The sequence below is a fragment of the Leopardus geoffroyi genome, chromosome E2 (genome assembly GCF_018350155.1).
Source record: "Leopardus geoffroyi isolate Oge1 chromosome E2, O.geoffroyi_Oge1_pat1.0, whole genome shotgun sequence".
NCBI classification, from domain to species: Eukaryota; Metazoa; Chordata; class Mammalia; order Carnivora; family Felidae; genus Leopardus; species Leopardus geoffroyi.
The window spans coordinates 2,690,676-2,704,688 of NC_059335.1; the positions used below are offsets into that span (position 1 = coordinate 2,690,676).

The 14,013-nt window shown below is 45.2% G+C and overlaps 1 protein-coding gene across 1 annotated transcript in view; it reads right to left on the reverse strand.

The window, feature by feature from the left end:
- Positions 1 to 2,705: 2,705 nt before the first annotated feature.
- The window catches only part of NLRP5 (NLR family pyrin domain containing 5), a 35,182-nt gene continuing 23,874 nt past the window's right edge, over positions 2,706 to 14,013 (reverse strand). Inside the window, exons 9-12 of the mRNA XM_045441327.1 lie at positions 11,950 to 12,120; positions 9,958 to 10,128; positions 8,266 to 8,436; positions 2,706 to 3,238 (exon numbers count right to left, since the gene is read on the reverse strand). Coding sequence (XP_045297283.1) covers positions 3,106 to 3,238; positions 8,266 to 8,436; positions 9,958 to 10,128; positions 11,950 to 12,120 — 646 coding nt within the window. The 3' untranslated portion in view covers positions 2,706 to 3,105. The remainder of the gene's footprint in view (positions 3,239 to 8,265; positions 8,437 to 9,957; positions 10,129 to 11,949; positions 12,121 to 14,013) is intronic.

Below are 14,013 nucleotides of genomic sequence, written 5' to 3' on the forward strand. Positions count from 1 at the left end.
TGTCAAAACTCAGAACAGCACACTCAATGGAGAGAAGCATATCCCAAAGCCAGCTTTAAAAAATACAAACAGAAGAAGAAGACATATGGCCTTCTCAGGCTCCGAAGTCAAAAACGGCTGGCCCACTCTTGCCAACATGCCACTACTGTCTCATTCTTTGTAGGATGTTTGATTGGACATTTGCAGCTTGTACTGGTCTCCTCGCTACAATGTTAGAGAGAGTAGAGACCTTGCTGGCCTTGCGTGCTGCTGAACGGTCAGCCCTGGCCCAGCGGCCAGCACATAGGGGCTGGGCATTTCCCCTTCTCTTGGAACTTGGAATTAAATGAGAAATCACGAATCAGATATAGATCACGATGTCGCTTCTAGTGCTCAAAACGCCACTGGTCGGATGGCCTGTGCTTGCAGATTCCTAACACTTTGCCTTAGAGTCCTCCAGCCCCTGGAGGCTTGCTAAGGACAGGCTGCTTGGAAGGAGTGCCCAGAGGGGCGGAGCCACACAGGTCCGGTGTCTTCCTTCTGGCCTTACCAACTAAATAACTTCTTCTCTACCCTTGGAGATGGCTGGGGGAAACAAGACAGAAGCTGCCCTTTCCAACACACAGAAGTGAGTTGAGAGTGGTTTCCCTCTAGAGCATGGAGCAGAGCATTGGACAGACTATAAGGTGGCCCCATGCTCCCTTCATCCCGATGTTCATGTCCTTGTGGGGTCTCCTTCCCTTGAGTGTGAGCAGGACTTGTGACTTATAGCCAAATAGAATAGGACAAAGTTGGTGGGACCTCGCTTCCGTGGCGACATGAAATTATAAGTCTGTTTTGCAGAGGGACTCTCTCTCTTGCTAGCTTTGAAGAAGCAACCTGCCATACAGAGGGGGCGATATGGCAAGTAGCTGGGAATGCCCTCTGACAACCAGCAAGAAAAAAACTGACGTCCTCCGTCCAACAGCCTGCAAACATATGAACACTTCTGGGAACCACTTGAATTTGGGAGAGGTTCCTTCCCCAGTTGAGTCCCAGATTAGACCACAGACCCACTGGACACATTCATTGTGGCTTCGTGAGACCCTGAGACAGGGGATCCAGCTAAGGCACTCCCGGACTCTTAACCCATAGAAACTGTGTAGATAATGTGTTTTAAGCTGTTAAGTTTGTGAACAATATTGTGAACTGCCATAGATAACACAGGTAGGTACTTAATATTTGTGGAATGAATGTTCTAGCTGCTGGTGAGCTTTTCCAAAATTCTTCTTCTCAAACTGACCCTAAGAGGCAGGTACTATTTTCCTTATTTTACAGATAAGGGAACAAAGGCTGATGGAGGGTGACATTTGTCTAGTGTCATTTAGCAGAGTCAGGATTTCAACACGGATCTGAATAAAAAAGTTGTTGCCTTCACTCTTTGGTCTTCCTTTTTGGTGGGAATTTTCCAAAGTGGGACATATCTACTGTCAGGGGAGACAGGGACAAGCAGTGCTCAAGAAACTCCATTAAACACAGAAGGCGGGCATTAGGTACTTTTAGCTATAAATAACATGATAGTCTTTAAAAAAGACTGAAAGAGTAATGCTTTATTAGCTTTAACACACGCATTAGTGGTACTGCCTCACTGGGTCTGTAGGTCAGATAGTCATGTGTCCCGTGTGATGTTCTGAAGACTCCAGTTTAGAAGGTGTCACCGTGACACCCCTCCCCCATTCGTATCCCACAAACCCTGTCCCACTGGCCCAATATACAGCATGATGTACTGTGAACACTCCCAGAATGTGTTTAAAAAGTATTCCTGGGGCGGCTAGGTGGCTCAGTTGGTTGAGCGTCCAACTCTTGATTTTGGCTCGGGTCATGATCCCAGGGTCATGAGATCGAGCCGCTTGGAATTCTCTCTCTGCTCCTTGCTCTCTGCCCCTCTCCCCTCGTGTGCACTCTTTCTCTCTCAAAATGAATAAATAAACATTAAAAAAAGTATTCCTGCAAAGACACCACAGATTGAAGATAATGTTAACTGCATAAACCCAAGGAAACCACAGGGCTGACATTTCTCCTATGCCTGGCAAAAACTTTTCGTCAGCCATATTACAGGGGTGAGAGGAGGCAGGCCAATCATCATCTGATTTAAGCTGACAGGGAACAAGCCTAAAACATTTCCAGGTTTGAAAAATCATCCTTGGATTTGAAGACCAAATGAGTTGTAGATTGTGCTTAGGATAGAGCCTGGCACGCAATAAGGACTATGTGTGTTAGGTATCATCATCATAGGCTAGATAAATATGAGGAATAATAAAAAGAAGTACATATTGGTATTGGTGAGAACCCCAAGAATTTCCCACTTTCCTAGGAAGAGACTGATCTGTAGCCATGGTAACAAGTAGCTACCCAACCAGGTATAAACCCATTAAATGGATCCAAGACAACTTGCCTCGGTGAACATGCTTTGACAAGCCAACCAAGGACTCCCCTTAGCTTCTGAAATCCAGCCAATCAGGAAGGATTCACTCTGGTAAATACACCTGTGAATGCTACATGTCAACTCACCCGAAAGATCCACCAATCCCTGAACCCCATGCTCCCCCACATCCTTGCCTACATGAGATCAGTAGTCTGCTCTTCTCAGAGAGATGGTGGTAGACCAGTTCTTCACTACACTAAGCAATGCGCTCGACTTTGTGTTTAAGTTTAGATATTGATAGTCACACCTTCTTTGACTTTTGGATTGTGCTTCAATATTTTATTTTAACTCCAGCAGAATTGTATCACTAACATTTGGGGGCCACTTTGGGGACCTGTTTCCCCACTCTTCTCCTGGATCATATCTCCACTGCACAAGGACACATGGTACTTATTCCCCAAATGCTCTCAATGTTTGATTTTCTCCATATGCTCTGAGTAGGACAGACATTTCATAGATACAGAAATCCTAGGACTTGAAGGTCACAGGCTATGTCAGAGGCAAATCCAACAGCCGAGATATATTGGACACACAAGAATAACTACCAATGAGGGCTTTGTGAGAATCAGAAATCATATTCCATCTCTGAGAGGGAAGTCCTGGGCACAGCTTTCAATGTTCCTCCATCAGAATGCGTGTGGGTGGGGAGGGTTTTCGCATCTTCAGTTTTTCCACCAATACCGGTCATCTTCATCAAAAGAATACCAACCATCCCCAATTACAATGTGTGGCTTGAGTAGCTGCACCTCCTTCAGTAGCTTCCTTATTTGAGGAGGATATTGCCATTTCCACAGCCTGGTGAGGCAGAAGGGGGACATGTTACTCTGGGAATTTGCTTTTTTTTTTTTTTTAAGTTTATTTTCAGAGAGACAGAGACAGTATGAATGGGGGAAAGGGCTGAGAGAGATGGGGAGAATCCCAAGAACCCACAGCTGGCAGTGTAGACCCTGACATGGGGCTCAAACTCATGAACCCTCAGATCGTGACCTGAATGAAACCAAGAGTCAGTCACTTAACTGACTGAGCCATTCAGGCACTCCAAGGAATTTGTTTCTGACCCTTCTTTCTTTAAAGTTCCCGGAAACCCCACCAAGGATTTGAAACCTCTTTTTGTACTCTTGAGGAGAAACAGAAGGTTCCCCATAGAACAAGAGTAAATCCCTATGTGGAAAGGCACTCTTCAATGTGTTAGATGCTACACTGAGCTTTTAGAGACATCTGCCTTTTGCCATGATCCTAAGAGTCAGGCATGATTATTCATCCATCCATCCACAAACTCCTTGAGAACCTATTATGAGCCAGGTCCTCTTATAGGGCTTGGGGACATAGTAATGAACAAAGCAAAGTCCCCACCCTTGTGAAGCTTGTATCTTCTAGGACAGGAGAGAGAAATAGGTGTTCAGATAGATACAGAGCAGCTTTCCCATTTTGCAGATAGGGAAACAGGTTCCTGAAATGTCCATTAGGAAAATCTAGGTCTGGCTCTTTTATGCTAAGTCCCAAGGTCACAAGCTGAGCTTGTCCAAGCCTACACTACTACTACTTATTTTTTTTCCTTAAGTTTATTTATTTGTTTAATTTTGATTGGAGCATTGAGTCCATTGACGTTTAGAGTGAGTACTGAAAGATATGAATTTATTGCCATTATGTTGCCGTAGAGTTGGAGTTTCTGGTGGTGTTTTCTGATCTTTCTAGTCTTTGTTGCTTTTGGTCTTTCACTCTTTCCCTCTTTCTTGCTCTCTCTCTCTTTCATCTTTTTTCCCTCCAGAGAGTCCCCCTTAAAATTTCTTGCAAGGCTGGTTTAGTGCTCATGAACTCCTTTAATTTTTGTTTGTCTGGGAAACTTTTTATCTCTCCTTCTATTTTGAATGACAGCCTTTCTGGATAAAGAATTCTTGGCTGCATATTTTTCTGATTCAGCACGTTGAATATATCCTGCCACTCCTTTCTGACCTGCCAAGTTTCTGTGGATAGGTCTGCTGCAAGCCTGATCTTGTAGGTTAAGGACTTTTTTTCCCTTGCCACTTTCACGATTCTTTCCTTGACTATTTTGTGAATTTGACTATGATATGCCTTGTTGATGGTTGGTTTTTGTTCAGTCTAATGGGAGTCCTCTGTGCTTCCTGGATTTTGATGTCTGTGTCTTTCCCCAGGTTAGGAAAGTTTTCTGCTATGATTTGCTCACATAACCCTTCTACCCCTATTTCTCTCTCTTCCTCTTCTGGGACCCCTATGATTCTGATGTTGTTCCTTTTTAATGAGTAACTGATTTCTCTAATTCTTAAATCATGCTCTTTTGCCTTAATCTCTGTCTTTCTTTCTGCTTCCTTATTCTCCCTAAGTTTGTCCTCTGTTGCTGATTTTCTGTTCTGCCTCATCCATCCTTGCCGCCGTGGCACCCATTCAAGATTGCAGCTCAGTTATAGCATGTATTTCATCCTGACTAGATTTTATCTCCGCAGAAAGGGATTTTAATGTGTTTTAAACACAACTAGTATTCTTATTATTGTGCTTCTAAATTCTGGTTCAGACATCTTGCTTGTATCTGTGTTAAAACTCCTGGCTGTCATTTCTTCCTGTTCTTTCTTTTGGTGAATTCCTTCATTTCATCATTTTGAAGAAAGAAAAGGAATTAATAAGGTAAAAAAATTAAAAACAATACACAAAAAAAAAAATCAAAAAAAGGAGGCTTAGATCCTAGGTATGTTCTGGTCTGGTTGTTGGAAGGAGCTTGATAGGTTAGAGAACAAAGGGAAAGATAAGAAAATTTTTAAAAAGACAATATTTGAAAATTTGAAAAAATTTATACAATGGGGGGGGGGGTGCCTGGGTGGCTAAGTGTCCAACTTCAGATCATGATCGCACAGTTCATATGTTCGAGCCCCGCATCAGACTCTGTGCTGACAGCTCGGAGTATGGAGCCTGCTTCTGATTCTGTGACTCCCTCTCTCTCTCTCTGCCCCTCCCCTGCTCATGCTCTGTCTCTCAAAAATAAATGTGAAAAAAATTAAAAAAAAAATGTATACAATGAAAGAGAATAAAATAAAATGATGGAAGTAAAAAAATAGAATTTGAAAAATTTTACAAAAAAGTAAAAATATAGTAGAAAAAAGTTAAAGAAAAACTATTTTTAATAGAAATGGAAAATAAAAATAAATTTTTTCTCTTTCTGTATTGAAGAATAAGAAAAGAAAAAAATTGAATAGATGGACCAGCAAACAGACTGAAGTACGATTGAAATTACATCAGTTTCCCCTAGAAGTTGAACTATGAAGCACTTTGTAGTCCATAAACTAAGCAGGTGGAGAGACTCGTGTTGTTCCTGAAGAGCGCGGTTGGCAGTTGGGTGGGGCTTAGTGTAACAGCTCGGTTCTCCACTAGATGGCGCTGCTTAGCTTACTGGGGTGGATGTTGTGGCGCACGTAGGCGTGTGCGCGCATGCGCGGGAGGGGCGAAAATGGCGTCACCCAGGTAGCAGGTCTCTAGTATCGGAGGTCTGTTCTCTCCGGCCAGCAATCGCGCACTCATCCTCTGTGTCCGGCTTCCGTCCACCCCCCGCTTCCACACTGTCCGTGAACAAGCTGTCAGGTTGCCAGGCGGCTCCTCCCTCCTAAATTTTATCTCAGATGCGGCTGTTTCCGGCTGTCACTTCTGAGGGACTGCAGCTTTGTTCCGCTCGTACCTTCTGCGGGAGGGTCTCACCGAGCAATGGCTGGTGCCAGCCGCCGCCAGGAACGTTCTCGAGACCGTGCTGCTGCCGAGGCCCAGAGACCGTGGCCGGGTGCCAGCCTGCCCCAGAAAAAGTTCGCGCGGGCGTGTAGCGGCAGCGTTTAGGGGATTCTGGAAAATCACAACTCACATCTGGCGCCAGGCTTCACCTCCAACGGCCCTGTTCCAGCACCAGCGAATGTGGTTGTTCTCCAGGATCCGCTGGGACCTTTGCCCGTGGGGAGTCCTCCCAGAAGGGGAACCGCCTCCCGTGTGGCCCCAGGACCTCGCTCTCTGCTCCTGGGGATTCGCCCCTCCCATCAGAGCTCCACCAGGTATGCAGCTGCGGAGCTTTGGACTCTGCGCTCCCCCTGTTTACAGAGTTTAATGGAATGTAAACCCTCTCCTTCTCCTTTCTCCCTTTTTTGTTCAGCCCCTTACGTACACTTTCTTTTCTCTCCAGCCGCTTTCGGGCGTTGGGGGTGGGGGGATGCTTCCTGTAGTCTCCCCCGACTCCGTCCTCTCTCTACAAGCACAAACAGCTCCCTTCCCTCTGTGACTTTCTCCCCCAGTTCAGCTCTCCACGCCGCGTACCTGTTGAATTCTGTGGTTCAGGCTATGCAGATTGTTGTGTTAATCCTCAGGTCAGTTTTCTAGGTGTGCAGGATGGTTGATCTGGCTGTATTTCAGGGTTGCACAAAAACCTTCCATGCTGTTCCGCCATCTTGGCCCCCTCCAAGGCTACACTGCTTCCTGAGTAACTGATACAAGTATGCTCTTTTCCGGGGCGCCTGGGTGGCGCAGTCGGTTAAGCGTCCGACTTCAGCCAGGTCACGATCTTGCAGTCCGTGAGTTCGAGCCCCGCGTTGGGCTCTGGGCTGATGGCTCAGAGCCTGGAGCCTGTTTCCGATTCTGTGTCTCCCTCTCTCTCTGCCCCTCCCCCGTTCATGCTCTGTCTCTCTCTGTCCCAAAAATAAATAAACGTTGAAAAAAAAAATAATAAACAAGTATGCTCTTTTCCAACCCAGTCTTCAGCCTTTTCTGCTCATTTTCTGCAAAGATCCCTGTAACAGTTCCTGCCCTCTTGGAGATTTCCAAATCCACTCAGCCAAGCCTCTCAATCTTCCCCCTCAGATCCCACACGGTAAGCCTTGTGTTCTTTCTGGTTACACCCATATGCCAACACGTGACCCCTGCATAAACCCAGCCGCTGCAATCTGGGCCATTACAGGAACCGTTAGGTTCTCAGTTGGGCAGTTTTCTATCGATATAAATACAGGACAACCAGCCTCAATGGGTTGTCCATCTTAACTGTTTTTCAGTGTACATTTCAGTGGCATTAACTACACCCACACTGTTGTGCAGCCATCCCCACATGTAGCTTCCTAACTTCTCATCTTCCCCAGCTACAACCCCATGCCCGTTAAACACCAACTTCCCATCCGTCTCCCCCAGCCTCTGGCACCACCCCCGACTTTTTGTCTCTATGGATTTGACTCCTCTCAGGACCTCACTTAAGTAGAATCACGCAGTGTTTGCCTTTTTGCATCTGACTTATTTCATTCAGCACAATGTCCTTAAGGTTCATCCATGTGGTAATGTGTGTCACAATTTCCTTACACTTTAATGCTGAATTTTATTCCATTGTGTGGCTATACCACAGTTCATTTGCTCATTCACCTGTCAACGGATGCCTGGGTTGCTTCTACCCTTTGACTGTTGTGAATAATGCTGCTATAAATGCGGGTGTACAAATAATTCTTCTAGATCCTGGTTTCAATTCTTTCGGATATGTACCCAGAGCTGTAATTGTTGGCTCATCTAGCAATTATATTGTTAGTTTTTTAAGGATAAACATCTTATTTATATGTTGTCTCTCCACTGTTTCTAAACCCATCCAAAAGTAAGCCCTGTGAAATCAGGCACCTTGCCTCTATGTCTGTGTCCCTGTATCCCCAGTACAGTGCCTGGAACACAGTGGGCACTCAGTGGTTGAATAAATATCTGGTTTCTGAGCCACAATCTCAACTTCTGGGGTAAAGTGTTTGTCCACCAACTAGCATGCCTGTAGTACAAGGAGGTTTGTATCTCAGAAGACAATGCCAGGGACTTACCCAATTATTTGTAGATTAGATGTGGGTTGTGCAAAGGCTGGACATAACTTCATCATTCCTGCAGGGCTGAAATTGTTCCGCATCAGATTTAGGCTGGTCAGGCGCTGGCTGCAGAGGAGGGCCGAAGCGAGTGCCTCACAGCAGTCTGAAGTCAGTCCACATGCCTCCAACCTGCAGAGCCAACATGCCAAGAAATGCCTGCAAAGATTAGTGACTGATCCTTCAACCCATCTGACTTTCACATCAGTGTTTAAAACTGAGTTGTGGGCACTACCCGTAGAAGTTTCTGGTTCAGCAGTTCTGGGCAGGAACCTGAACATTTGCTTAGTTTTTTTTTTTTTTTTTAATTTTAATTTTTTATTTTGAGAGAGAGCAGGGGAGAGGGGAAGATGGAGGGGGAAGGGGAGGGGGAGGGGGAGAGAATATGAATGAATGGATCTCAAGCAGGCTCCATGGAGCCCAAAGTGGGACTTGATCCCACAACCCTGGGATCATGACCTGAGCCAAAATCAAGAGTCAGATGCTCAACCAACTGAGCCACCCAAGGCCCCCCCACCCTGCCCCAATGTTTGCATTTCTAATGAGTTCCCAGGTGATGATGCTGCCATTGCTGCTGGTTCTGGTGGTAAGAATCACTGAGTGACTTAGTTATAGTTGTGGAAAGAATGAAAGATAAAGGTTGAGAGCATCTGTCACCAGGGAACAAAACAAGACACGTGGAGAAAGACTTGCTGAGGAACTGACATTTCATGTGAGACTCAAGAGACAAGAAGTAAGCCCAGTGAATGCATGCAGGAAGCAGCAACAGAGCTTAGGACACTGCACAGCCCTTGTGGAAGGAAGGGGTGGGACATGTCTGAGACATGGAGAGTCGACCAGATGGCCAGAGGGGAGCCAGAGGCAGTGGCATGAGAGGAGGCTGGACATTTTAGGTCATATTAAGGATTTAGGATTTTATCCTAAGAGCAGTGGAGAGCCAAATGGCATTGTTGGATGTAAATGTGGCATGGTGGCCATGTTCTCACATGTTGGAGATGCATATTGAGGTATTTAGAGGTACAATGACAAACCCTGTAACTTGTCAGAGCAAAATATTGATGATTGTTTAAATTGGATGGTGAGCATACAGTTTGTCATGTCCCAATCATTCTAGGTTTGCTGTGTTTGGGAATTTTTTGTGATAGAATAAAAAGTCTGTGGCATGGAGCTCAAGTAGTTTTAGCTGCCTGTAGTTAGATGGTGAGGTGGGATTGAATAAGGCTTATTATTGGTTTTGCTTCTGAAATTATATCTAAGCATTTATGAAAACAGAAAATCTCTAGTGGGGTGTCTGTGGAAGGAGACAAGGGCAGGTAATTCTGTGATAGTATAAGGCACTTCGTAGATGCTTCTCGGATTCCCAATGTGAGCAAAGTTAGCCTCTGATAGAGGTAGGGATTCCTCCTTTACTGTTTAGAAAGAAGGGAATGTGGCTGCAGATATTAACCGCTTTCATGGTGGAGAGTCTAGGGCTTTCCTATGAAGTAGCTTTATGTTGATTTGAAGGGGGTGATGTCATCTCTTAAGCACCGGGAAGAACAAAGCAAATTCAAGCGGCATCAAGAGAGAACACCGTCTTTGTTCAAGCAACTTCAGGCTCAGGTCCCCATTTCTCTTCACCCAGCCCTCAAACAGGTGGCCCCAGGAGCTCACCCAAGCCTCCTCAGAGAAGCCTTCTTGTGCTTTAGTCCCTCGCACAGCTCTACGATGCCATGATCACCCAGGGCGTTGGCGGCAAGATCCAGGCTCCTCAGGTATTTGCTCCTTGAGATCACCTGGGACAGATTCTTGCAGCAGGTGGCAGTGAGATGACACTTAACCAGTCTGCAAGAGACAGTCCGTGTAATTTGAGGAGAGAGTGCTTCAAGGGGATGATGCCCAGAAACATCAGTGGGGCGTTTCCTTTACTCTTTCCTAACTGGTAACCTTTCTGTTCATCCCTGGTAATGTTTTAGACTGCAAAATCCACTAGCTCATGTGCAGAGGGATGATAGTGGCAGGTGGGGAAAGTATGTGATGTGGCTGGAGGTATCTTTGGAAAAAAGAAACAAACACATCAGATCTTGCTTCCCACTTGGAGATGGGTGAGGATTCTCCCTGGTGGATGAGAAGAAAGAAACAGGAAAAAAAAAAAAACCCACAAGAGAGAAGTTGGTAGAGTCTGTGACAAAGGACAGAGCCCTGAGGGAGCGAGAAAAGATGACAGAGGACAGAAGCTACTGAAATGCGAGTTAGGTTTGGGGTCTGAAAGGAGAGGCGTCTTGTGCTTCTGTTCCCAGTAGGAATGATGAAGGTGGGAGTCGAGAGAGCCCCTGCAGTAAGGACCGGCTGACTCATCGGAGTAGAAATGATGGGAACAGCTTCACTGTCTCCTGTTTTCGTTTTAAAATGAACGATCCCATCGGGGATGAGAGAGTCCTTCTTCATGAGGCATTCACACCAAGAATGAGCAAGAACACAGCTGTTAGGGCTCACACCTGCAGATCAGGTGGGAATGACCAAGTCTTGGATGCCAGCATGGATAAATGATGAGGTGAGGACCAGATAACCCCCCAGCACATAAATGTAATCCCAAAGAGATGTCATCTCCAAATGGTTAAGCTTTAGTTTCTACTCCATACAAAAGTAGGGCTTGATACGTCAATTTCATGAAAACAAACATAAGAATTAATGCTTGGGTGGGGGGGGGGAACTCTGATTTGTGGGCTATGATCTCTATCCAGTTCCTCTCTATTATGTATTATTGGAGAGGAAGAGGTCTTAAAATGGTCTTTTTGGTTCATTAATTCTATTTTTGTAATTGAACAGAAGGTGCTACCAATTACACAAAGATTTGCAAGGTACATATGACTAAAACATTGGCCATAAGCTCAGTGTCTAGCTTTAGGGGATTTTTTTTAAAGGTATCATGCCTCCTTAAATGGAATCCTTAGTTACTACTATGGTCTGCAGATCCTTGGGGGACAGAATGTGAGACCAAAGGCAAGATTTTGGCTCCTTGGGAGTTCTGGTTTCCCGTGGGAATGATTGGTAGGGGAGCTCCATGAGACTTCACATGCAAAATATATAGAGCCCTGTGCCTGCCACGTGGGCAAGAAAGCCTCCAGTGGTAACTGCTGGGATCCTTTCTTTGTAATACTAAATGCTATTTATGCATCTGGGAGGAATTTGCCAAAGGAGTAACAGCACTTACTGCTTGGTTACGAATTGGGGATTTATTTCCTCTCATTGAGACCTTTTAACTTTCCTGTAGTCTGTTTAAGGATGGAATACTCTTATTAAATAGAAACGTTCCAGTAAAAGGGAGTGAAAAGGTATCGAGAGAGAGAGCCCCTCCGTTTTCACCGTACATACAGAATGAACAGCAGAAGAGTAACTTAGGACAAAAAGAGGCCCTCTGAGAAGTGAACAGGTTTTAGAAACCAAGGGCGACCTAAGCTGCAAAGATCCTGTCTTGGGGCTTCTGTTTGGACTCCTCTCTCTGTCCTTCCCACACTCACTGTAGTGTACCCCAGAACACATGAGCATCTGGTTGACCCCAGAACTGATTTTTGGTACCAGTCTTCCCGCTCACATCTCTTGACTTTCTAGGAACCCCAGGCCCCAATATGGTAGAGTTGGCCCCGAACAACCATTGAAACTTACTCCAGGTCCTGGAGGTGACAAGATGGCTCCATCATGACCTCACACAGAAGGTTCATCCCGTCATCTTCCAAGGGGTTCATGCTGAGGCTCAGGTGTGTCAGATGTCTGTTGCTCATAAGTGCAAATGCAAGAAAGCCACAGCCAGCGACATCCAGGTTACATTCTTTTAGTCTGCAAGGAACACACAAGGGAGAGAGGAAGGCGTACTCAGGACTTGGCGTAACCTTGGGGAAGCAACTTCTGTTGGCCCCAGTTTATTCCTGCTTTGGGAGGGGGATATTTATGGGGGTACTTAAGAACCTTTAAGCTTGCTCTGGAAAACAGTATGGAGGTTCCTTGGAAAGTTAAAAATAGGACTACCCAACAACCCAGAAATTGTACCTCTAGGTATTTACCCAAAGGATACAAAAATATAGATTTGAAGGGCACATACACCCCAATGTTTATAGCAGCTCTATCAACAATAGACAAACTAGGGGCGCCTGGGTGGCGCAGTCGGTTAAGCGTCCGACTTCAGCCAGGTCACGATCTCGTGGTCCGTGAGTTCGAGCCCCGCGTCGGGCTCTGGGCTGATGGCTCAGAGCCTGGAGCCTGTTTCCGATTCTGTGTCTCCCTCTCTCTCTGCCCCTCCCCCGTTCATGCTCTGCCTCTCTCTGTCCCAAAAATAAATAAAAACGTTGAAAAAAAAATTTTTTTAAATAAAAAAAAAAAAAAACAATAGACAAACTAGAGAAAGGGCCCAAATTTCCATTGACTAATGAATGGATAAAGAAGATGTGGTATATACATACAATGGAATATTACTCAGCCACCAAAAGGATGAAATCTTGCCATTTGTAACAACGTGGATGGAACAACGTATTATGCTAAGTGAAATAAGTCAGTCAGAGAAAGACAAATTCATATAATCTCACTCATATGTGAAATTTAGGAAACAAAACAGATAAGCATATGGGAAGGGGACAAAAGGGAAAAAAACCACAAAAGACTAACGATAGCCAAGAAACTGAGGGTTGATGGAGGGGTATTGGTTGGGGGGATGGGCTAGATGGGTGTGATGGGGATTAAAGAGGGCACTTGTGATGAGCCCTGGGTGTTGTATGTAAGTGATGAATCACTGAATTCTATTGCTGAAAACAAAATTATGCTGCATGTTAAGGGACTAGAATTTAAGTAAAAGCTTGATGCCCAGTATGATGCACGTTCCGGATGCCGTTCAAGATCCCCTGTTTTTAATTTTCCTTCACACTCAATGTGTTAGTTTCCTATTGCTGTTATAACAAATCAGCACAGTCTTAGTGGCTTAAAACACACATTTATGATCATGTGGTTCTGGAGTTCACAGTCTCACTGGAGCAAAACTCAAGGTGTCCGCAGAGCTGTTTGCCTTCTGGAGGCTCGAGGGGATAATCTTTGCTCCTTGCCTTTTCTAACCTCTATAGGCTGCCCGTATTCTTTACTCCCAGTCTCCAGTCAGCAGTTATATCCTCTGGCCTTTGTTACCACATCTCTTCTCCTCTTCTCTCTTATAAAATCCCCTTTGAGGGGCACCTGGGTGGCTTAGTGAGTTGAGCATCTGACTTCAGCTTGGGTCATGATCTCGCGGTTTGTGGGTTCTAGCCCTGCGTCGGGCTCTGTGTTGACAGCTCAGAGCCTAGATCCTGCTTTGGATTCTGTGTCTCCCTCTCTCTCTGCCCACCCCTGCCCCCCCGACACTTGTGCTCTGTCTCTGTCTCTCAAAAATAAATAAATGTAAAAAAAATTTTTTAAAAACCTCTTTGATAATATTAGGGCTGCACAGAGAATCCTAGACCATTCCTCATCTCGAGATCCTTAACTTAATTGCACCTGCAAAGTCCCTTTTGCCGTGTGAGTTTATGTATTTACAGGGGTTAGGACACGAACATCTGGGGGGGAGGGGCACTATTCTGTCTACTATACTCAATATCCCATCTCTACCTAGAACTCACTCTAAGAGACATGAACATTAAAGTTATATTCTTTAACAGAATTTATGGCTACAGGTACACCATCAGCCTAGATCAGTTTTTTGCTTTTGCAGAG